Source organism: Aquarana catesbeiana, linkage group LG07, assembly GCF_042186555.1.
Source record: "Aquarana catesbeiana isolate 2022-GZ linkage group LG07, ASM4218655v1, whole genome shotgun sequence".
In the NCBI taxonomy this organism is placed as follows: Eukaryota; Metazoa; Chordata; class Amphibia; order Anura; family Ranidae; genus Aquarana; species Aquarana catesbeiana.
In genome coordinates this window covers 326,014,268-326,040,553 of record NC_133330.1, presented here as the reverse complement: position 1 = coordinate 326,040,553, position 26,286 = coordinate 326,014,268, and the positions used below count along the sequence as shown (strand labels likewise).

Genomic DNA, 26,286 nt, shown 5'->3' with positions numbered 1-26,286 from the left:
TGCTGCGTGCACCCGAGTGGACTTTCTGTCAGAGTAGACTCTGATGGACTTTCCGACGGAGTTCCGCTGAAACGGACTTGCACCTACACACGATCACACCAAAGTCAGATCGTTTAGAACGTGATGACGTACAACGGGACTAGAAAAAGGAAGTTCAATAGCCAGTAGCCAATAGCTGCCCTTGCGTCATTTTTGGTCCGTCGGACTAGCATACAGACGAAGGATTTTCTTGATAGGAATTGAGTCCGTCGGAAAGATTTGAAACATGTTCTATTTCTAAGTCCGTCAGAATTTTCGAAAAGAAAAAAGTCCGATGAAGCCCACACACGATCAGAATGTCCGACGGAATGATTCCGTCGGACCTTTTCTGCCGGAAAGTCCTGTTGTGTGTACGCGGCATAAGGCGGAGACAAGAGAGCAGCAGTGAGCGGTCTTTATTACAGGAAGCTCCTACACAGAGGGGATCTCTCACACCGGATTACTGCACAGATCTAGAAGAAATACACAAAGAACACCAAGATTCAAAGAAGAATACATGTGACAAAAGGATTTATTTTTGTTTTAAAATGAACTGTATGACATAGTTACATAGTAGCTGAGGTTGAAAAAAGACAAGTCCGCCAAGTCCAACCTATGTGTGTGATTATATGTCAGTATTACATTGTATATCCCTGTATGTTGTGGTCGTTCAGGTGCTTATCTAATAGTTTTTTTTTAAACTATCGATGCTCCCCGCTGAGACCATCCGCCTGTGGAAGGGAATTCCACATCCTTGCCGCTCTTACTGTAAAGAACCTTCTACGTAGTTTAAGGTTAAACCTCTTTTCTTCTAATTTTATTGAATGGCTGCATGTCTTTTTAATTTCCCTTTTGCGGAAAAGTTTTATCCCTATTGTGAGATCACCAGTACGGTATTTGTACGTTGAAATTATATCCCCTCTCAAGCGTCTCTTCTCCAGAGAGAATAAGTTCAGTGCTCACAACCTTTCCTCATAACTAATGTCCTCCAGACCCTTTATTAGCTTTGTTGCCCTTCTTTGTACTCGCTCCATTTCCAGTACGTCCCTCCTGAGGACTGGCACCCAGAACTGGACAGCATACTCCAGGTGCGGCCGGACCAGAGTCTTGGGAGAATTCTCGTTTTATCTCTGGAGTTGATCCCCTTTTTAATGCCAATATTCTGTTTGCTTTGTTAGCAGCAGTTTGGCATTGCTGAGCCTATCATCTACTAGGACCTCCAGGTCCTTCTCCATCCTAGATTCCCCCAGAGGTTCTCCCCCCAGTGTATAGATTGCATTCATATTGTTGCCACCCAAATGCATTATTTTACATTTTTCTACATTAAACCTCATTTGCCATGTAGTTTCCACATCCTGCGGAGAAGTTATTGCCTTGCTTAGCTTGGTGTCATCCACATATACAGAGATTGAACTGTTTAGCCCATCCTCCAGGTCGTTTATGGATACATTAAATAGGATTGGTCACCTGTGGGAACCCGCTCTCTATACCGAACCATAATAAAAAAAAAGATAAAATCCTTAACAGTAAATCTCAGCAATATGGATACATTTTTCCATATTTTAACCGTTTGAAGATCATGAAATACAGTAAATTTCCTGTTGATCCTGTCAGAAATGCAACCAGGTTCTAAATTCCTGTGGTAGGCTGACAACATATCTGTAACTTTGCTGGAGTGAAATTGCGAAGCATGGTGTCAGCCCTGTCCAGTTGCGTTTTGCTGAACTACAGATCAGCTCCCCCTCTCTAATATAAGTGGCAGGTGTTTTGTAGTTCAATCTGTTAAGACTGTGGGAGATAGCACTGCAGGGGGCACAGAGTGGCACTGTATTTATGGATCAACAGGTTTTTTTTGCACTTTTCAGAACAGATTCAACAAAACACTTTTATAAACAGATACTGAGAATTACACTGGGCATAGAGGACAAGAGAAGTGGTACTGTGCAGAGTCCATACATACAGAATAGGATCATATACTGAGAATTACACCCAGTATACAGGACAAGAGAAGTGGTGCTGTGCAGAGTCCATACATACAGAATAGGATCATACACTGAGAATTACACCCGGCATACAGGGCAAGAGAAGTGGTACTATGCAGAATCCTTACATGCAGAATAAGAACAGGTACTGAGAATTACACCCAGTATACAGGGCAAGAGAAGTGGTACTGTGCAGAGTCCATACATTGTATACAGGATAGGAAGGTTGGGTGAGTAGAAGATGGGGTGACCTCCGTGATTTTGGGGTTACTGTCAGGAGCTGTACTATTTTCATACAATGGAGAGAATAAATGCAGTCACATAGTTTCTAAAGGTGTCAGGACACCATGCTGTGTTTTAGTGAACCCTCTTCGGTTGCAGGAAAAGTGAGTTCAAAGGGTTCACTGGTAATATTTTGCAATTTCAACACTTCCTCATTCTAAAATAATATCTGGCAGTTTGGAAATTCCGGAATTCCTCTTTAAGGCGTGCCGCTGTCTTCCGGCGCACATCAGGAGAGTGAAGGTAAGATGGCTGCCATCCTTCAGTTATCACAGTACTGTACCTTTATAATTGACAGCATCAGCACTGTGATAACTGAGCCAGGGTAGCCTGACAGTCACGGGGGTCTTACCGGTCTTCCACCTGTGTATGGGTGGTGAAGAATAAAGAATACAATCAGATACAATGTACATTTTCCAGCAACATTTTCCATTTTTTTCGCATTGAAGAAGAAGATTTTTTTCCCATTTTGGATACAGTAAGGGCCTTTTTTTTTTTTTTTTTTTTTTTTTTTTTGCTATTGCTTGCCAGCCATTGTGGAGATTTTCCTGCACTTCCTGTCCCATAGCCAAAACAGGAAGTAAGAGAAAATCCCTCCAAGGTGAGGGAATCCCTGCTTGGTACCAGAACTAGAGCCCCATTTGGAAGATTTCCCCTCAATTCCTTTATAGGGACACCCCAAAATGTGGGATTTGTCATACTTTCACTTTCAAAAATAACAGTAAACTGGACAAATACAGAGGGTGAATCTCCCTAATAGGGGCACAGACAGCAATAATACATGGAGGTTAAAGTGGTTAAACTCCAGCTCTAAATACAGTGGACTGCAGATGATCACTGCAGCCAGAAGGTGGCAGTGTTCATCCGCAGGCTTTCATTTTTGTCAATGGAATGTTCAGAATACATGTGATCATTATGTTAGAGCTGACACAGTGATCACCTGATTGGGAACTGTTCTGATTGGCTTCCCAATTGTCAGTGGGGACAGTCGGGATTGAGAGCCAGCAGCCATGCAAAGTGTCACTAGCTGGGTCTTAAAGGGGAGAATGTATATTAACAGATCTTCTTCACATTCCCTGTACTGGGGAATGCGGATATACAGGTTGCAGGCAGGAAGGGGTTATCTAGTGACTAGTTGTAAGAGCGCCCCAAACACCCCGCACTTATCGGTAGCCTTTTTTCATCACCATCCTGCAATTATTTACATTGTACATTGCATTCAAAATGACCTACCTGGCAGCCAATCCCTATAAATATTTATCTTGCAGCTTGTGCTCGGCCCCTGAGCTCGCAGTTTATTTTAGGAGTGGCTCAAGTCTCATGAGACGCTGTGGAATTAAATTATAGGGCAACGGATGACAGATCTGGCCGACCTCCAAGCAGAATCTGGGGGAAGGAAAAAAGTTTACTGAAAAAAAAAAAAAAAAAAAAAATATATATGTGTTCTTTTTCTAATTTTACCAGTAAAGAGCTATGAGCGATAATAACATGGGAGTACGGAGGTCAAAGCATGTTCATGTCAAGCATAGTTTAAAAGAATACTGTTTGTATAGATCAGAACTGCGGGCCATGGGCCAAACCCTGCCCCCGCTGCATGATTTTATGTGTCCCTCTAATGTAAGACTGATGGGGGCTCCTCTGTGACCGAGGACTCTGATGTAAGGGGGACCTCGATGTAAGAAGGAACTCTCATGGGGACTCCAATGTAAGGGGGGACTCTGATGTAAGGGGGACTCTTATGTAAGGGGGACTCCTATGTAAAGGGGGACTCTGATGTAAGGGGGACCTCGATGTAAGAAGGAACTCTCATGGGGACTCCGATGTAAGGGGGGACTCTGATGTAAGGGGGACTGTGATGTAAGGGGGACCTTGATGTAAGAAGGAACTCTTATGGGGACTCCGATGTAAGGGGGGACTCTGATGTAAGGGGGACTCCGATGCAAGGGGGACCTCGATGTAAGAAGGAACTCTCATGGGGACACCGATGCAAGGGGGACTCCAATGTAAGGGGGACCTCGATGTAAGAAGGAACTCTCATGGGGACTCCGCTGTAAGGGGGACTCCATTGTAAGGGGGACCTCAATGTAAGAAGGAACTCTTATGGGGACTCTGATGTAAGGGGGGACTTTGATGTAAGGGGGACTCCGATGCAAGGGGGACCTCGATGTAAGGGGGACCTCGATGTAAGGGGGACCTCGATGTAAGAAGGAACTCTCATGGGGACTCCGATGTAAGGGGGACTCCAATGTAAGGGGGACCTTGATGTAAGAAGGAACTCTCATGTGGACTCTTATGTAGGGGGGACTCTGATGTAAGGGGGGACTCTGATGTAAGGGGGGACCTCAATGTAAGAAGGAACTCTCATGGGGACTCCGATGTAAGGGGGGACTCTGATGTAAGGGGGACTCCTATGTAGGGGGGACTCCTATGTAAGGGGGGACTCCTATGTAAGAGGGACCTCGATGTAAGTAGGAACTCTCACGGGGACTCCGATGTAAGCGGGGACTGTGATGTAAGGGGGACCTTGATGTAAGAAGGAACTCTTATGGGGATTCCGATGTAAGGGGGGACTCTGATGTAAGGGGGACTCCGATGCAAGGGGGACCTCGTTGTAAGAAGGAACTCTCATGGGGACTCCGATGTAAGGGGGGACTCTGATGTAAGGGGGACTCCAATGTAAGGGGGACCTCAATGTAAGAAGGAACTCTTATGGGGACTCCGATGTAAAGGGGGACTCTGATGTAAGGGGGACTCCGATGCAAGGGGGACCTCAATGTAAGGGGGACCTCGATGTAAGAAGGAACTCTCATGGGGACTCTTATGTAGGGGGGACTCTGATGTAAGGGGGGACTCTGATGTAAGAAGGAACTCTCATGGAGACTCCGATGTAAGGGGGGACTCCGCTGTAAGTGGGACTCTGATGTAAGGGGGACTCTGATGTAAGGGGGACCTCGATGTAAGAAGGAACTCTCATGGGGACTCCGATGTAAGGGGGGACTCTGAGGTAAGGGGGACTGTGATGTAAGAGGGGACTCCGATGTAAGGGGGACTCCAATGTAAGGGGGACCTCGATGAAGGAAGCAACTCTCATGGGGACTCCAATGTAAGGGGGACTGTGATGTAAGGGGGGACTCTGTGGTAAGGGGGACTGTGATGTAAGGGGGGACTCTGATAGGGGCTCAGATGTGAGGTGGGACTCTGACTTAAGGGGATGTCTGATGGGGAATAAAAATGTTTTCTGTTCTAAATCACATTGGGGTGGGGGTGGGGTGGGGGTGGGGTGGGGGTGGGGTGGGGGGGAGGGGGAGGGGCGATCTGCATGCAGAAGGTTTTTTTTACCTTAATGTAAATAATACATGATTGGGGTAAATGACCTTCAGGCTTTAGAAGCACTTTACCAGATGCAGACGGTCCCACATACATTTACTGCGGCAGGGCGGCCTCTCTGGGCAGAATCACGTACCTGTATGTGATTCTGTACTTCTGGGTCTGGGGCACGCATGTGCCGCCAGCGACCCGCTCCCCCTGTGTTTGGACACAGCAGGAGCCAATCAGCGGGTCCGGCGGACGCACCCGGCGATCATTCGGGAGACAGGCAGAGCGGCGATCTGTGACAAGGGAAGGCATGGATCCGCTTGTCTGCTAAGCAGGAACACAAATCTCTGCCTTACCACAGTTAGCAAGCACTCCCCTAGGAACACATTTAACGCTTTGAGCGCCCCTCATGTTAACCCCTTCCCTGCCAGTGTCATTAGTACAGTGACAGTGTATATTTTGTAGTTCTGATCACTGTATTAGTGTCACTGGTCCCCAAAAAAAGTGTCAGAAAAAAATATTGTAATAATATTGAAATAATGTTCCTTTTTCAAAATTGTCGCTCTTTTTTTTTTGTTTATAGCACAAAAAATTAAAACCGCAGAGGTGATCAAATACCACCAAAAGAAAGCTCTATTTGTGGGGAAAAAGAACATACATTTTATTTGGGTACGTCGTCACACGCCCGTGCAATTGTCAGTTAAAGTTATCCAGTGCCGTATCACAAAAAATGGCCTGGTCATGAAGGGGGGTAAATCTTCTGGACCTGAAGTGGTTAAGCTTTGCTGGATTGGACTGTTTCTGCTCTTCTATTATAAGGTAAGCAAAGCAAATATAAAGCAGAAGTTTAGTTTTTTTTTAAAAAAAGAAAATTTTCTACAACTTTGTTTACAGTACTTACCTGTAATGAAGGATGTCCCACATTGTGCAGGCTGCTGGGTTCTGTAGAAATCTTCACTGCAGGGCTGCCCTGTCCTCTTCCTGCTGCTGACTGTAACTGCAGGGCTACCTGGCCCTCTTCCTGCTGCTGACCTTCTCTGAAGGGCTGCCCTGTCCTCTTCCTGCTGCTGACCTTCTCTGAAGGGCTGCCCTGTCCTCTTCCTGCTGCTGACCTTCTCTGAAGGGCTGCCCTGTCCTCTTCCTGCTGCTGACCTGCTCTGCAGGGCTGCCCTGTCCTCTTCCTGCTGCTGACCTGCTCTGCAGGGCTGCCCTGTCCTCTTCCTGCTGCTGACCTGCTCTGCAGGGCTGCCCTGTCCTCTTCCTGCTGCTGACCTGCTCTGCAGGGCTGCCCTGTCCTCTTCCTGCTGCTGACCTGCTCTGCAGGGCTGCCCTGTCCTCTTCCTGCTGCTGACCTGCTCTGCAGGGCTGCCCTGTCCTCTTCCTGCTGCTGACCTGCTCTGCAGGGCTGCCCTGTCCTCTTCCTGCTGCTGACCTGCTCTGCAGGGCTGCCCTGTCCTCTTCCTGCTGCTGACCTGCTCTGCAGGGCTGCCCTGTCCTCTTCCTGCTGCTGACTATAACTGCAGGGCTACCTGGCCCTCTTCCTGCTGCTGACCTTCTCTGCAAGGCTGCCCTGTCCTCTTCCTGCTGCTGACCTGCTCTGCAGGGCTGCCCTGTCCTCTTCCTGCTGCTGACCTGCTCTGCAGGGCTGCCCTGTCCTCTTCCTGCTGCTGACCTGCTCTGCAGGGCTGCCCTGTCCTCTTCCTGCTGCTGACCTGCTCTGCAGGGCTGCCCTGTCCTCTTCCTGCTGCTGACCTGCTCTGCAGGGCTGCCCTGTCCTCTTCCTGCTGCTGACCTGCTCTGCAGGGCTGCCCTGTCCTCTTCCTGCTGCTGACCTGCTCTGCAGGGCTGCCCTGTCCTCTTCCTGCTGCTGACCTGCTCTGCAGGGCTGCCCTGTCCTCTTCCTGCTGCTGACCTGCTCTGCAGGGCTGCCCTGTCCTCTTCCTGCTGCTGACCTGCTCTGCAGGGCTGCCCTGTCCTCTTCCTGCTGCTGACCTGCTCTGCAGGGCTGCCCCGTCCTCTTCCTGCTGCTAACCATCACTGCAGGGTTGGCCTGTCCTCTTCTTGCTGCTGACCTTCTCTGCAGGGCTGCCCTATACTCTTCTTGCTGCTGACCTTCTCTGCAGGGGTGGCCTGTCCTCTTCCTGCTGCTGACCATCACTGCAGGGTGGCCTGTCCTCTTCCTGCTGCTGACCATCACTGCAGGGTGGCCTGTCCTCTTCCTGCTGCTGAACTTCTGGCACTGCGGTTAAAATGACCCTACAATCTGGTTTCAAAAGAAATAATTCTATTGAAGTATGTATTCTTAACTTTAAAAAAAAAACACCCCTAATGCTCTCAGCCTCCAAAGCTCCATTTTTTTCTAGCTTTTGCTTCTGTGATCTAACTTCCTATTGGAGGGTGGCTATGTTCCTTCTCCATGAACCCACTGGATGTAGGAACGTAGCCACCCTCTCTTGCTCACTCCTCGGATGGAGCTGGCGTGACATAAACACTGCGCATGCGCAGATCGTCTGAGACATTATCTGACGATCAGCAAAGTGCGGAGGCAGAATCTGATCGTCAGATCAGCGAGAAGGGGTTAACAGCTTTGGGTCTCCAGGCTCAGCTGCACTAAAAATAATCGGAGAGGGACACGCCCCCCCTTCTGTCTTCTCCTCCAATGAGAAAAGTTCATACACTGATTGCACTGCCTGTAACGGGATCTGTGAATGGAGGAGAGAGAACCCTGTGACTAATCAGACTCTTTCAACAGTGTAATCAGTAAAATAACTTTTCTCATTGGAGGAGAGGGCAGGAGGGGGCGTGTCTCCGTCAGATCATCATTAGTGCAGCTGAGCCTGGAGACCTTTTTAAAGCTGATATTTGTTTTACTAAGTCAACATACACTTTAAGCCTGGGTTCACACTGCCTGCAACTTGAGATTTTCTGCTAAATTTTTTTTTTTTAAATAAAATAGTAATAATATATGTAAAATAAATACACAAATAACTAAAAATCATCATAAATAAGTAAAATAAAATTAATAATATATTAATAATTAGTAATAATATATGTAAAATAAATACACAAATAACTAAAAATCATCATAAATAAGTAAAATAAAATTAACAATATATTAATAATTAGTAATAATATATGTAAAATAAATACACAAATAACTAAAAATCATCATAAGTAAAATAAATTAATAATACATTAATAAATAATAATTAACCTCTAACCTTAACAATTATTAAATATATTATTATTATTATTAATAATAATAATAATAATAATAATAATACAAATATTAAAATAACACCCAAACTTGAACAAAAAATTAATTAATAATAATTATTATTATTTTTGTGTTAGGGTGTTTAGTTATTTATTATTGTTTTATTTTTTTAAGGGTTAAGGGTTAAAATTAAGGGTTATTTATTTATTGTTACTTAGTATTCATTTATTGAATTTATTTATTTTTATTTATGATTTTTATTTATTTTACATATATTTATTAATTTATTATTATCCGTATAATAATAATAAATAAAATAAAAAATAAATAACAATAAATAACCCGAACTCCAACTCCTAATCCGAACCCCAACCTAAACTGAACTTGAACCCCTTACCCTAACCAAAAAACATTATAATAATAAATAATCATAAAAGAAGAAATAAAAGCTAATGGAAAAGCTAAAATACCTAACAACAAACGATGCAACAGATAATAGTCTTCTCTATTGGCTAATAAAAAAAACGCCAAAGCCCAAAAAACGCTGCATACAAATGCGCAAAAACGCCCAAAAAACGCACAAAAAAACTCCGGAAAAGCGCTCAAAAACGCTACGCTCAGGTGTGAATGCACATTAAGTAGGTCTAAGGCTGCATTCACACCTGAGCATTTAGAATCAAGGACAGAATCGTGGCAATTCTTCCTGGGATTTCAAAATGCTCTGGTAAAATGACAAATGGCACAACGCAAATTTCAGATGCCATTCATCTTAATTCGCCCTCAAAAACGCAGTGCGGTTCTGCCACGATTGTCGTGCGATAAATCGTAACTGCCATTGCGGCAAACTGGATCACGTGAAGCTTGTTGCCTAAAAAAAAGTTTAGGAGGTAGTTGTGAGCCACGATGTGGTTTGCCGCGATTCCTGCAGTTTTTATTTTTGCGTGACTATCGGGGCAGAACCGCACTGCGTTTTAGGTGCCATTAAGATGAATGGCATCTGAAATTTGCGCTGTGCGATTTGTAATTTTATCAGAGCATTTTGGAAATCGTGGGCAGAATTGTTTACAGTGTCTGTAAACTCGAACAATAAACTTCTCTTATTTTTCCCCTTACATCCTCCTGACACTTGCAAAGTAGTTGTTCACCAAGCCAGAAATCTTGTGATCCGCTAACTTCCTGTACTCTCTTCCTCAGTTAAAGAGGAACTGCAGTCGGCTCACATAACTTGGAATAAAAACATCTTTGCCATTCTGAAGCTTCCCTCCAACTGCTTTGCATATTATTTTATATACAGTGGAACCTTGGATTACGAGCATAATCCGTTCTGTATCAAAGTGAGTTCCCCCATAGAAGTCAATGGAAACAAAGATAATTCATTCCGCATTGACTTCTATTGCATGCAATACCGCATGTGGCCAGAGGTGGGGGGGCACCGGAGAGCCTCGGAAATACTCGGGGACAGCTCAACAGAACTCGGAAACCCCTCGGAAAGGATCGGAAACACTCGGGAACTGAGTATTTCCAAGTATTTCCAAGCGATTCCGAGTATTTCTGAAGGGCTCCGTTTGTGTGTCCCCGGCGCCCCCGCACGTCTGGCCAAATGCAGTACTGCACACCCCATTAGCTTGAATTCTGCTCGTTTTGCGAGACAATGCTCGCAAACCCGAGTCAGAATTTTTTTTTAAAAGTTGCTCGTCTTTCAAAACGTTCGTTACTCGTAAACCAAGGTTCCACTGTATACTGTGATTCTGTACTTGCCAAATATGCTGCAGAAATCTCCCTCCACTGAGTCTGACTACAACCATTTTAACTGTGGGCAGCTGAAGCTGCTGCCTGTTCACTTCCTGGATTTACACAGACACACATAGGCACACCTCCAGCTCTGCAGCTCTCATTGGCCCTCTTATGACTCATCCCCCTCTCCCTTCCAGGCAAACTCTCAGGGGAGTGAGAGAGAGAGAGCTGTGCATGATGTCATAAGCCTAGGCTAATGACCAGACAAAAAACTGGAAGTGGGCTGTACCTCTTTAATGTGAGATCTGGGGTCAATATATATATATATTATAAAGACCATTGGGTGGAAGTGACGTTTGACGTCGTTTCCATCATCCAATGATATGGAGTCGGGGCCATCTTTCCCTCACTCGACTTCATGCCTCAGAGGGGAAAGCATTGGATTGGGTGGGAGCGCCGATAAAAGTGATCTTGCGGTGAATCCGCCGCTGAGCTAACTTTGATCTGAAAGCAGACCGTTTTTAAAAATACCGGGGTTATAGCAGCCATCTGCTGCCATAACAACGGTATTCAACGTCAAAGTACCGACGTATAACGGCGGCGGGCGGTCTGGAAATAGTTTACTATACGCTCCGCAATCAGTTCATATGAACAGGTTGCGATTTTGATGCGGATTTGCAGTGAATTCGCACCGCATCCAGTCAGCAGATCGGCCTCTACAAATTCAGTAAAGTGCCTAAAAATAGAGAGCAACTGACAGGGGCGTAACTAGAAACAGCAGGGCCCCATAGCAAAATGTTGTATGAGGCCCCCTGCAAACAGCCCCCACAGCTGCCCTAGTGTCAATGCAGCGTGACCTGTGCCCCATACAGCGTGACCTGTGCCCCATACAGCGTGACCTGTGCCCAATACAGCCTGGTCTGCCTGTGCCCCATACAGCCCCACCTGTGCAGAGGAAGAGGCAAGCCACCCGGATCAGCAGAGAGCGGGATTGCCCGCTGTAATAGCTTTCATTTGAATTTCCTGTCTTCCCGGGGCTCATCGTCACGTAGCCCCACCTCTTGGCCTGACGCCTTTGATGACGTCACATGTCCCGCATTGGATCGGCATTCTGTCTATCAAAGGCACCGGGCCAAAAGGTGGAGCTATGTGACATGAGCCCCGGGAACACTGGAAGTTCTAATGAAAGCTCTTACATCGGGCAATTCATCTCTCTGCTGATACGGACAGCTCGCCTCTTCCTCTCCTCCCTCCTCCCCTGGCTGGGAGACTGTGCCGGCGGTGCTCTTATCCTCACTGGGCCCCACTCGGCTGCGGGCCCCATAGCACCCGCATGGGTCGCTGTGGTGGTAGTTACGCCCCTGGCAACTGAGCATGTGCAGAGCAGGGTGAGACAGAGAGTACTGGATTTTAACCCTTTCACGCCTAAGCCTATTTCTGGCATTTGTTGCTTACAAGTTAAAATCTGTATTCTTTGCTAGAAAATTACTTAGAACCCCCAAACATTATATATATATATATATATATATATATATATATATATATATATATATATATATATATTAGCAGAGAATCTAGAGAATAAAATGGCTATCGTTGCAATATTTTATATCATACTGTATTTGCGCAGCGGTCTTTCAAACGCAATTTTTTGGGAATTAAAAAAAAAAAACTAAACAGTAGTTAGCCCAATCTTTTGTATCCGAGTAAATAGATACCAAACATGTCATGCTTTGAAACTGCATACACTTGTGGAATGGCGCCAAACGACGGTACCTAAAAATCTCCATAGGCTGCGCTTTAAAAAAAAAAAAAAAAGTTACCAGGTTAGAGTTACAGAGGACCAGAATTATTGCTCTCGCTCTGACGATCGCGGCGATACCTCACATGTGTTGAACACCATTTACATATGCGGGCGCGACTTACGTGTGCATTTTCTTTGCTGCGCAAGCTCGCGGGGACAGGGGAGCTTTAAAAAAATATATATATATATATTTTTTTAACATTGCCACTTTAAAAAAAAAAAAAATGTGATCACTTTTATTGATGTCGCAAGCGATGTAAACATCCCTTGTGACAGTAAAAGGTGGTGACAGGTCCTCTTTATGGAGGGATCGAGGGATCTAAATCCCTCCTTTGCACTTCAAAGTATTCAGATCACCAAAAACGGCGATTCTGAATACAGAAGGCCTGCGGCTGCCGCCATCATCCCGGTATAACCCCTGAAAGCCGGGGCCACATATGTGCGTATGGTCGGCAGGAAGGAGTTAAACAGTATAAATACTTGTTTTAAATGCTTTACATTTTAAAGGGGTTGTAAACTTTCGTGTTTTTTTCACCTTAATGCACCCTATGCATTAAGGTGAAAAAACACCTGGCAGTGACACCCCCCCCCCCCACGTTTTACTTACCTGAGCCCCTACATCTCCTCGGCGGGGACGCGCTGTGCCTCCCTCCACAGGGTCCCGGCTCTTGATTGGATAGATTGATAGCAGCACAGCCATTGGCTCCCGCTGCTGTCAATCAAATCCAATGACGCGGGCGCTGGGGGGGGCGAGGCCGAGTCCGGCATTCGTGCCTGTGGACGCGAATGCTGGACTCAGGAGCGCACCCGTAAGGCAACCCCCTCGGGAGAGCGCTTCTCCTAAGGGGTTATCTGATGCGGGGAGGAGCCGCGAGAGCAAAACGAGCTACACAGTGGAGGTAAGCATGATATGTTTGTTATTTTTAAAAAATAAAAAAACGATCCTTTACAATCACTTTAAGGTAAACCCCCCCCCCCCCCTTATGCATACCTGAGCCCGATCTCAGTCCAGAGTCCAGCACTGTGCACAAGAGCAGAGGCTCTCTCCCTCCACATTGGCTAAGAGACTGCAGACATTGACTCCCACTGCTGTCAATCACAGCCAGTGAGGAGTAGGGGGGCGGGGCCAATCTGCACTCTGTGTGTCTGTTTGTCCATAGAGGCACAGAGCTGGCTTGGGAGCGAGTACACACAAGTGCCCCCACCATGGCAAGCAGCTTGGCAGAGGGGAGCAGCCAGAAACGCTGGCGGGGGACACCAGAAGAGGAGGGCTGCATAAACATTACACAGAGCAGTTAAGTATAAATTATTTTTTAAAAATGTAAGGTTTAAAAAATTGTAAAAAAAAAATTTAAAAAAAAAAAAATTGTAAAATAAAATAAAAAAAATAAAAATAAAAACTACTGACACTGTCCACTGCCCTACTGATACCAATCTCTGCCCTTCTGATACCAATCTCTACCCTACTGATACCAATCTCTGCCCTTCTGATACCAATCTCTACCCTACTGATACCAATCTCTGCCCTACTGATACCAATCTCTGCCCTACTGATACCAATCTCTGCCCTACTGATACCAATCTCTACCCTACTGATACCAATCTCTACCCTACTGATACCAATCTCTGCCCTACTGATACCAATCTCTACCCTACTGATACCAATCTCTACCCTACTGATACCAATCTCTGCCCTACTGATACCAATCTCTGCCCTACTGATACCAATCTCTGCCCTTCTGATACCAATCTCTGCCCTACTGATACCAATCTCTGCCCTACTGATACCAATCTCTACCCTACTGATACCAATCTCTACCCTACTGATACCAATCTCTGCCCTACTGATACCAATCTCTACCCTACTGATACCAATCTCTACCCTACTGATACCAATCTCTGCCCTACTGATACCAATCTCTGCCCTACTGATACCAATCTCTGCCCTTCTGATACCAATCTCTACCCTACTGATACCAATCTCTGCCCTACTGATACCAATCTCTACCCTACTGATACCAATCTCTACCCTACTGATACCAATCTCTGCCCTACTGATACCAATCTCTGCCCTACTGATACCAATCTCTACCCTACTGATACCAATCTCTGCCCTACTGATACCAATCTCTACCCTACTGATACCAATCTCTCCCCTACTGATACCAATCTCTACCCTACTGATACCAATCTCTGCCCTACTGATACCAATCTCTGCCCTACTGATACCAATCTCTGCCCTACTGACACAGTCGGTATATACATAGGCATGCGCAGGGGGTGTGCCAGATGTGCCTGGGCACACCCTAATCACCCCGTGTGGCGCAGATCCCCCCTGATATTTCACCAAACCTCCTAAAAAAAAAAAAAAAAAATGCAAAAAAATAAAAAATAAACTTGTAAAAAAATAATACAAAAAAAAAAATACAAAAAATAAAAAACTACTGGAGCCACCCACTGCCCTACTGACACGTCCACCGCTCTACTAGATTTTAACATTTATTTAGAGTGTGTGTGTGTGTATATATATATATATATATGTATGTACACATGTAAGTTTAGGGGCGCATACCTTAATGCAATAGGCTGCGCACACTTGTGCCTTCCTCCAATCAGCTGTCAGAACTCTCCTGACTGAGCTCATCAGAGTGTAACTTCAGTTCTCCGCCCCCTTTTTTCTGAACTCTCAGACAAGCTTTAAAACTCAGCACTATATAATCTGATTGTACAATCTCTATACAAGTTCCTTTAGGCTGGCCTTACACTATACAATCTGATTGTACAATCTCTATACAAGCTCCTTTAAGCTGGCCACACACGGGCCAAATGTCAAGAAACATTCAGCCTGTGTCCGTTGGACTTGCATGCTCCAAAACCAGCAGCCGATTGGCTCCCGATCGGAGTGTTCTGGGGGGGGGGCGTGGGGGGTGGGGGCCCTGTCAAATACACAATAGCTCAGCGGGGGAGATTGCTGTACTAACATCAGGTCGTTAGTACAGCGGAGCTGACAGTTTTTTTTCCCGTTCAAACCACAAGGTTGTGTGTACCATGCATTGGGCTGGCCTTACACTATACAATCTGATTGTACAATCTCTATACAAGCTTCATTAGGCTGGCCTTACACTATACAATCTGATTGTACAATCTCTATACAAGTTCCTTTAGGCTGGCCTTACACTATACAATCTGATTGCACAATCTCTATACAAGTTTCATTAGGCTGGCCTTACACTATACAATCTGATTGCACAATCTCTATACAAGCTTCATTAGGCTGGCCTTACACTATACAATCTGATTGTACAATCTCTATACAAGTTCCTTTAGGCTGGCCTTAAACTATACAATCTGATTGTACAATCTCTATACAAGTTCCTTTAGGAAGGCCTTACACTATACAATCTGATTGCACAATCTCTATACAAGCTTTGTTAGGCTGGCCTTACACTATACAATCTGATTGCACAATCTCTATACAAGCTTCATTAGGCTGGCCTTGCACTATACAATCTGATTGCACAATCCCTATACAAGTTCCTTTAGGAAGGCCTTACACTATACAATCTGATTGTACAATCTCTATACAAGTTCCTTTAGGAAGGCCTTACACTATACAATCTGATTGTACAATCTCTTCTAGATCTCCCAAAACTATGTAATATGAGGACAATCCTAAACAATCCCTTTAATGTACATCCAATCAGATGGCTCTGTGCACTACAAAGTTAATTGGAGATCTAAAGGAGACTGTACAATCAGATTGTATAGTGCATGGCCATTACTGGAATGATCACCAAATAAAAATATAGGGGAAAAAAAACGCAAAAAAGGAAACGAATGCAGACACAAATATAAAAAAAAAGTCAAGCTGCTATCTAATATTATTAATGGAATGTTGCCATTTCCCAGATAAGATCTCATAACAAATACAAGAGATGATACATTGTTACAATAACAGAGAGTTACAATGTAACAAACAAACAAGAGATGAGACATTGTTAGAATAACACGATGTAACAAACACAAGACAACAAAGACAATCACAGCAATGTCATGACACCACGTACGTGCCGATCAGAGGAGGAAGGGGCCCCTGTGGCCCCCCAGGGTACGTCGATGGTCTGTAGAGAGTCTCAGCCCTCCCTGTGTGGATCCTCAGCTCAGCCTCTCTGCCCCTCCTGCTGCACCTCTCATGTAAACAACTTCGCTATATTTACACCAGTGGGCAGGAAAATGGGGCATACATGCCAGATTTTAACCCACGTGCCAGATTTTAACCCTTCACCCCCCCAACCCACCACCTCTCAGTGCCAGCCTCCTCCCCCCACCAGCCATGCCAAGGTTAAATGCCCACCACCGACCTGTATTCAGAGCAAGGTGCAGATCCCCCAGTGGCATCCTCCTCCGCATGTCCGATCTCCAGTACAATGCCATGGCATGATAGGACAGGAGCCCCCCTCCGTGCCAGCTGTGCCCCCTGCCATGCAGTGCCAGTTAGTGTCATGCATTGGGCGGGGAGGTACGCCCCTGGCGGTGGGGATCGGGCTCTGGCAGGCGTAGCGGCCCCGTCCTCTTGCCCCCTTTTGCCAGCGCTGTTGGTGCCCAGATCTGCCCGGGGCCGGGATGGTGACGCAGCAGCTGTAACGTGACTGGCGCCATGTTTCTGTTTTTATTAAATCTCTCCCCAGCCATGTGATGGAAAGAGAAAAAAAAAAAAAAACTTCCGGGTCTCATGACAGGAAAATAACAAAAAGCACATGAGCTGGGTACTGAGGGGGCTGGGATGGGCAGCAGACATGAGCTGGGTACTGAGGGGGCTGGGATGGGCAGCAGACATGAGCTGGGTACTGAGGGGGCTGGGATGGGCAGCAGACATGAGCTGGGTACTGAGGGGGCTGGGATGGGCAGCAGACATGAGCTGGGTACTGAGGGGGCTGGGATGGGCAGCAGACATGAGCTGGGTACTGAAGGGGCTGGGATGGGCAGCAGACATGAGCTGGGTACTGAAGGGGCTGGGATGGGCAGCAGACATGAGCTGGTTACTGAGGGGGCTGGGATGGACAGCAGACATGAGCTGGGTACTGAAGGGGCTGGGATGGGCAGCAGACATGAGCTGGGTACTGAGGAAGCTGGGATGGGCAGCAGACATGAGCTGGGTACTGAGGGGGCTGGGATGGGCAGCAGACATGAGCTGGGTACTGAGGGGGCTGGGATGGGCAGCAGACATAAGCTGGGTACTGGGGGTGGGGGGGTGGGATGGGCAGCAGACATGAGCTGGGTACTGAGGGGGCTGGGATGGGCACCAGACATGAGCTGGGTAATAAGGGGGCTGGGATGGGCAGCAGACATGAGCTGGGTACTGAGGGGGCTGGGATGGGCAGCAGACATGAGCTGGGTACTGAGGGGGCTGGGATGGGCAGCAGACATGAGCTGGGTACTGAGGGGGCTGGGATGGGCAGCAGACATGAGCTGGGTACTGAGGGGGCTGGGATGGGCAGCAGACATGAGCTGGGTACTGAGGGGACTGGGATGGGCAGCAGACATGAGCTGGGTACTGAGGAGGCTGGGATGGGCAGCAGACATGAGCTTGGTACTAGGGGGGGCTGGGATGGGCAGCAGACATGAGATGGGTACTGAAGGGGCTGGGATGGGCAGCAGACATGAGATGGGTATTGGGGGGGCTGGGATGGGCAGCAGACATGAGCTGGGTACTGAGGGGGCTGGGATGGGCAGCAGACATGAGATGGGTACTGTGGGGGCTGGGATGGGCAGCAGACATGACATGGGTACTGAGGGGGCTGGGATGGGCAGCAGATATGAGCTGGGTATTGAGGGAGCTGGGATGGGCAGCAGACATGAGCTGGGTACTGAGAGGGCTGGGATGGGCAGCAGACATGAGCTGGGTACTGAGGGGGCTGGGATGGGCAGCAGACATGAGATGGGTACTGAGAGGGCTGGGATGGGCAGCAGACATGAGCTGGGTACTGAGGGGGCTGGGATGGGCAGCAGACATGAGCTGGGTACTGAGAGGGCTGGGATGGGCAGCAGACATGAGCTGGGTACTGAGGGGGCTGGGATGGGCAGCAGACATGAGATGGGTACTGAGAGGGCTGTGATGGGCAGCAGACATGAGCTGGGTACTGAGGGGGCTGGGATGGGCAGCAGACATGAGCTGGGTACTGCGAGGGCTGGGATGGGCAGCAGACATGAGCTGGGTACTGAGGGGGCTGGGATGGGCAGCAGACATGAGCTGGGTACTGAGGGGGCTTGGATGGGCAGCAGACATGAGCTGGGTACTGAGGAAGCTGGGATGGGCAGCAGACATGAGCTGGGTACTGAGGGGGCTGGGATGGGCAGCAGACATGAGCTGGGTACTGAGGGGGCTGGGATGGGCAGCAGACGTGAGCTGGGTACTGAGGGGGCTTGGATGGGCAGCAGACGTGAGCTGGGTACTGAGGAGGCTGGGATGGGCAGCAGACATGAGCTGGGTACTGAGGGGGCTGGGATGGGCAGCAGACATGAGCTGGGTACTGAGGGGGCTGGGATGGGCAGCAGACATGAGATGGGTACTGAAGGGGCTGGGATGGGCAGCAGACATGACATGGGTACTGAGGGGGCTGGGATGGGCAGCAGACATGACATGGGTACTGAGGGGGCTGGGATGGGCAGCAGACATGACATGGGTACTGAGGGGGCTGGGATGGGCAGCAGACATGAGCTGGGTATTGAAGGAGCTGGGATGGGCAGCAGACATGAGCTGGGTACTGAGAGGGCTGGGATGGGCAGCAGACATGAGCTGGGTACTGAGGGGCCTGGGGTGGGCAGCAGACATGAGCTGGGTACTGAGAGGGCTGGGATGGGCAGCAGACATGAGCTGGGTACTGAGGAGGCTGGGATAGGCAGCAGACATGAGCTGGGTACTGAGGGGGCTGGGATGGGCAGCAGACATGAGCTGGGTACTGAGGGGGCTTGGATGGGCAGCAGACATGAGCTGGGTACTGAGGAGGCTGGGATGGGCAGCAGACATGAGCTGGGTACTGATGGGGCTGGGATGGGCAGCAGACATGAGCTGGGTACTGAGGGGGCTGGGATGGGCAGCAGACATGAGATGGGTACTGAAGGGGCTGGGATGGGCAGCAGACATGACATGGGTACTGAGGGGGCTGGGATGGGCAGCAGACATGACATGGGTACTGAGGGGGCTGGGATGGGCAGCAGACATGAGCTGGGTATTGAGGGAGCTGGGATGGGCAGCAGACATGAGCTGGGTACTGAGAGGGCTGGGATGGGCAGCAGACATGAGCTGGGTACTGAGGGGGCTGGGGTGGGCAGCAGACATGAGATGGGTACTGAGAGGGCTGGGATGGGCAGCAGACATGAGCTGGGTACTGAGGAGGCTGGGATGGGCAGCAGACATGAGCTGGGTACTGAGGAGGCTGGGATGGGCAGCAGACATGAGCTGGGTACTGAGGGGGCTGGGATGGGCAGCAGACATGAGATGGGTACTGAGGGGGCTGGGATGGGCAGCAGACATGAGATGATGTTACAGAACAGCACATGTATTATCTGTCCCTGCATTGAGGCGGCATTCCCTAACAGGCAAAAATTGTCCTTGGCATTTTCTTGCTCCTGGAAATGAACTTAATTTGTATATAATGCGTAATAAATCTGTATATTTACCATCATCAGTCCCTGCAGCTCCATCCTCATAGGTGAAAATGTGTTCCTGGAATGTTCTTGTCTCAAGGGACGTCCTCAGTTTTCATTAATGCATTGCAATAGTCCTGACTTCCAGAGATCTCACGTGTCCCTGGAAATGTCCTGTCTTTTGTAACCTTTTAATAGTTATTATCAGTCCATGAATCGCAGGGACAGTTCCTCATAGGTACTTCACACTAATCACTTGTCTCTGTCTTGCAGTCGCAGAAATGGCCCCTTGGAGGGAAAGCATGTTCCTTGAATTTTCTCGTCCTTGGAAATGTTCTAGTTTCAGTATTACATAGTTACTTTCATTCTTGACTTCCAGAGATAAGATGTGTCCCTGAAATGTCCTTGTTTCAGGATTGTGTTATTATTACCAGTCCCTTAATTGCAGGGACAGTTCCTCATCGTTGAAAAGTCGATCCTTGGAGTTTTCTTGTCCCTGGAAATGTGCTTAATTTGCTGTATCCTATAGTTACCATCAATCCCTATATTCCAGGGAAATCCTATAGGGTGAAAATGTGTTCCTTGGATGTTATCACCTCAAGAAATGGCTTCAATTTTCAATACTGCATTGCAACCATCTGCCCCTGACTTCCAGAGATGAGACGTGTCCCTGGAAATGTCCTGATGTTTTACCAATTCCATAGTTATTATCAGTCTATGAATTTCAGGGAGAGATCCTCCTAGGTATTGCATAGGAACCACCTGTCCCTGGCTTGCAGAGACTGCCCCTTAGAGGCAAAGATTTATTTCTTGAATTTTCTAGTCCTTGGAAATATCCTTGTTTCAGGATTACATAGTTATGATCAGTCCCTGAACTGCAGAGGTAGTTCCCCATAGGTCACAATTTGTCTTTGGAATGTTCTTGTCCCTGGAAATGAATTTGATTTACAGTGCTGTAAAGGTACCATCAGTCCCTATATTCCAGGGATATCATCATACAGTATCTTACAAAAGTAAGTACACCCCTCACATTTTTGTAAATATTTAATTCTATCTTTTCATGTGACAACACTGAAGAAATGACACTTTGCTACAATGTAAAGTAGTGAGTGTACAGCTTGTATAACAGTGTAAATTTGCTGTCCCCTCAAAATAACTCAACACACAGCCATTAATGTCTAAACCGCTGGCAACAAAAGTGAGTACACCCCTAAGAGAAAATGTCCAAATTGGGCCCAAAGTGTCAATATTTTGTGTGGCCACCATTATTTTCCAGCACTGCCCTAACCCTCTTGGGCATGGAGGTCACCAGAGCTTCACAGGTTGTCACCGGAGTCCTCTTCCACTCCTCCATGACGACATCACAGAGCTGGTAGATGTTAGAGACCTTGCGCTCCTCCCCCTTCCATTTGAGGATGCTCCACAGATGCTCAATAGGGTTTAGGTCTGGAGACATCCTTGGCCAGTCCATCACCTTTACCCTCAGCTTCTTTAGCAAGGCAGTGGTGGTCTTGGAGGTGTGTTTGGGGTCATTATCATGTTGGAATACTGTATAATTGATAAGTAACTGTGCTTAGGTAAGGCTAGGCTGCTGCCTCCACTAGTGAAGCTCCAAACAGAAAAAAAAAAAAATTTATATATATATACAGGGGTGGGTGGCACTGCCTGTCATCTGGAGAGTGACCTCTGGTGATGACTAACCACATGAAAGTGCAAGTGCTGGTTAAACCACAGTGTGATGTGTACTGAAATAAGGAACTATTATATATGCTGGGGTAGGTGGCACTGCTTGTCACCCGGGGAGTGACCTCCAGTGATGGCAAGTCACTAGCCACATGAAGTTGCTGGTTGGACCCAGGTGTGTTGTGCAATAAATAGATTATCGAGGTCACCCTGTTAAACTACCACACCAGGTACATAATACAGCAGCTAATCCTGTGTGGAAAGAAGTGGTTATATAAAAAATATAATTACAAATAATTACAACATCATGTGCAGAAAGGATGGTGTAATAAGCCAAAAAAAAAAAAACATATATGGAATACTCCTGTGTGTGTGTGTGTAGGGTATCCTTGATCTCTATACATGTCCCAGAAAGTGCATACTGAATTAAAAAATAATAATATATGTATAAATAAATCAACAGAGATATCAGTGAGTTCATCAAATTAAATAAAGTCTCGTGCAGAATAATAATGATATATAAATCCAATCTGTAGTACTAATTATAAGTGAAATAATCCATAAGTGAAATAATCCAAAGTGACTTGTGCAGAAATCATCATAGGTCAAATCCTGTGCAAGCAACATGAGATGATGTTCGTGCTCCATCACCATTGCCATGAATGCAGCCTCTGAATGCAGCCTCACCATTGCCATGAATGCAGCCTCACCTTTGCCATGAATGCAGCCTCACCATTGCTATGAATGCAGCCTCTGAATGCAGCCTCACCATTGCCATGAATGCAGCCTCACCATTGCCATCAGTGCAGCCTGTTCCATGCCTATCTGCAGGCTCGGAGGGAACAGGGAGGGAGTGGGACGAGCGCCAACAGATTACATACAGGAGAATCTCCTGTTTACTCGGCGGCCTCTTTAATACAAAGTCCTGCCTCCTATAATAGACAGAACAGTCGTTCAATGCCAGCCCAGGAGACGGGACTTCATATAACAGAGGCCGCCGAGTAAACAGGAGATTCTCCTCTATGTAATCTGACGGCACAAAACACTTCTCATTGGTTATGCTGACTATTGGGTGCTTGGCACTGCAAACATTATTGTTCTGCCTCCAGCAGGATATTAATTAAGTTGTTTTACCTGCAATATTAGATTTGACCACAAGATGGAGCCAGTGGTAAGTTACTGTTTTTGCAGAAACTAGAAACTGTTCACCTTTAACAAAAGTTTCCACCATTCTTCAGTCTAAAGGAGAGAAACAGGTGCATCCTGGGAACTCAGACTCCATTTTAGAGACTGAAAGAAGGAAGCAGTTCTCAGAGCACATGTTGGATTAAAACTTGCATCCCCTTGCACCCGGTAAACGCAGCATTGCTGGTGAGAAATACTTATCGCCATCTACAGCCTACTTTAGTCATTGTATTTCTGTATACTTCATATACTGATTATATGTATCTGTATTTGTTTTTTATCATTAGTTTCACCCCACCTTGTTTTGTTAGTACAGCTTCAAGATGTTGCCACTTTTATTCCTATTATAAGGAATGTAAACATCCCTTGTAAAAGAAAACAAGCATGACAGGACCTCTTTAATATGAGATCTGGGGTCAAAAAGAACTCAGATCTCATATTTACATTAAAATGCAATAAAATAAATAAATAAAATAGTCATTTAAAAAAATCATTTTAAAAAAATGGCCCTTTAAGAGCTATGGGCGGAAGTGACGTTTTGACGTCACTTCCGCCTTGCATTGTTATGGAGACGGGTCGGGGCCATCTTCCCTTCACTCGTCTCCATACCTAACAGGAGACAGGACGCGATCGCCTCTGCCGCTGCCGACGGCTCCGGCAAGCGACGGAGGGCACCAGAGCGTGGCGGGGGGGACCCTCTCCCGCCGCCGATAAAAGTGATCTCGCGGTGAATCCGCCACAGAGACCACTTTTATCTTGTAGCGGACCCGGGGTTATGGCAGCTAGCTGCTGCCATAACAATGATATCCTCCTTCAAACAGCCGACGAGGCGGGCGGTCCGTAAGTGGTTAAAAAAAAATGAGCAGTTACCAGGTTAGAGTTACAGAGGAGGTCTAATGCTAGAATTATTGCTCTCGCTCTAACGATCGCTGCGATACCTCACATGTGTGGTTTGAACACCATTTAAATATGCAGGCGTGACTTAGATGTGCGTATTCTTTGCTGCGTGAGCTCGCAGGGACGGGGGCGCTTTAAATTTTTAATTTTGTAAAATTATTTTATTTATTTATTTATTTTTTACATTATCACTTAAAAAAAAAATTCTGATCACTTTTATTGTAAAGTAAACATTCCTTGTGACAGTAATAGGCGGTGACAGGTACTCTTTCCCTTCTTTGCACTTCATTAGATCGCCAAAAACGGCAATTCTGAATATCGTCATTTTTTAAAAATTGGCGTAATTGGCAGCCATGTAAACCGGAAGTGACGTCGGGACATTGCTTCTGTGTCTTTACATAGGAGGCTGGAACAAAGCTGTTTCTGGCTTCCTTTCAGTCTCACTCTAGCCGGTGGAAGTGTCGGATCATGGATCGGGTCGGTGGGATGGGAGGCCTGGGAAGAGCGGCGGAACGAGGGGGGGCGAGCGGGTTTTAGCCGCATCGGTTGTTATCCCTAAAGAGCCGATTGCCTGCTCTAAAAAACGGTATTGGGGTGATGACTGCAGCTGCATGCATCATCCCGGTATAACCCCTTAAAGCCGAGGACGCATATGTGCGTACAGTTGTGCGCAAAGGAGATGAAAATAACAAACATGTTATACTTACTTGCCCTGTGGCAGTGGATTTGCACAGAGCAGCCCGGATCCTCCTCTTCTCGGGTCCCTCTTCTGTAATGTTGGCCCCTCCCTCCTGTTGAGTGCCCCTACAGCAAGCAGCTTGCTATGGGGCACCCAAGCCAAGCTGCAGCTCCGTGTGTCCATTCGGACATGGAGCTGAGGTTTAGCCCCGCCCCCCCTCTCTCCTGATTGACTAACTGACTTTGATTGACATCAGCGGGAGTCAATGGCACCACTGCTGTGTCTTAGCCAATCAGGAGGGAGAGTCCTGGGTGGCTGAGGCACTCGTGGACATTGCTGGACAGAGAGGGACTTCAGGTAAGTATTAGGGGGGGCTGCTGCACACAGAAGGCTTTTTATCTTAAGGCATAGAATGCATTAAGACAAAAAAAAAAACGTATGACTTTACAACCACTTTAAGCTGCAAGTCGAGTTACACACAGGGAAACGTGTAGTGAGGACAGAATAATTATGATGGATACTCACTCTGGTGCATGCTGTGTATAGACTACTACACCGGTCACATGCATCGGTGCATTATGTGCAGCGGGGTCCAGAAGGGTGACCAGGATATTTCTGAAATATATGTATATATATATAGCTTGGATTGCGAGCAATGCGGTTTACGAGCGTTTTGCAATATGAGCTACCATGTTTCCCCAAAAATAATCTTATATTAATTTTGGCGACCAAAAACACACTAGGGCTTATTTTCAGGGGATGTCTTATTTATTTACAGTATGTACAGCGGCGTCAGCCAGGAGGAGAGGAGAAGACCTACGGCGAGTCTGTAAGTAGGGTGTTTTGTACGGTGCAGTTACAAAGGGAGACACGCACACCTTATGGCGGTGTAATCATTCTGCAAGGTGGAATAAAATTTTTTCTTACAAATTTTACTAGGGCTTATTTTCGGGGTAGGGCTTATATTGCAGCCCTCCCCGAGAATCATGCTAGGTCTTATTTTTGGGGAAACGCAGTATTATTTTGAAAAAATCCTGACTTGGTTTGTGAGCGTTGTCTTGCAAAAAAAGCAGGATTTAAGCCTCTGGGGGTGTGCAGTACCACGTTTGGCCAGGTCCCGGGGGGGACGCCGGTGACACTCGGAGCCGCTCTGGAAACACTCCCCCCCCACCTCTGGTTACATGCAGTACTGCATACAGCAGTGCCACTGGAACGGTTTATCTGAGTTTCCATTATTTCCTATGGGGAAACTCGCTTTGATATACGAGTGCTTTGGATTACAAGCATTCTTCTGGAACGGATTATGCTCGTAATCCAAGGTAATGCCTCCTGGTTCCTCTCTGCACCCCTTGCACCCCTATCCTACAGATCTCTTGCTTTATTACATAGGGACAGATTGGGGATAATGAAACCCTGCTGGCCTAGGCAGTGGCCCACAAATCCCATTATGATTAGTTCCATTCTGAAGACACGGTTAGCAGCGTGCGGAATGTGAAGTGGATCTGATTGATGGGGGGATCACATGCTTAGCACACGCTTCTTACTGTCTAATGGGGAAATGGATCTGTGTGCTCCGAATAATATCCTCGCCTTCCAGTGAATGACCATGGCTGGCATCAGCACACAGATCAGTCTTTATTTTCTCAGTGGCAGCCGACTGATGCTTGGCAGCCAGGGCCGGGACAAGGGGGGGGGGGGCAGGAGGGGCGGCTGTAGGGTTGCCACCTTCTCTTCAAGCCAAACCCGAACACTTTAGGAGGACAGTGCAAATATATATATATCTTTTTCATAGTAAACATTATAGGATTATAAAAGACCTGGGACACCTTTGGGTGCCCCAAAG

At 47.0% G+C, this 26,286-nt stretch overlaps 1 protein-coding gene across 1 annotated transcript; it reads right to left on the bottom strand.

Moving 5' to 3' along the window:
* Positions 1-532: 532 nt before the first annotated feature.
* Positions 533-16,762, bottom strand: LOC141102990 (uncharacterized). The gene is made up of 3 exons (XM_073592080.1): positions 16,714-16,762; positions 6,499-7,621; positions 533-3,668 (listed from the first exon to the last, which is right to left on the bottom strand). The coding sequence occupies exons 1-2, from the start codon at positions 16,760-16,762 to the stop codon at positions 6,603-6,605; spliced, it is 1,068 nt and encodes a 355-aa protein (XP_073448181.1). The 3' UTR covers positions 533-3,668; positions 6,499-6,602.
* Between the last annotated feature and the right edge of the window lie 9,524 nt (positions 16,763-26,286).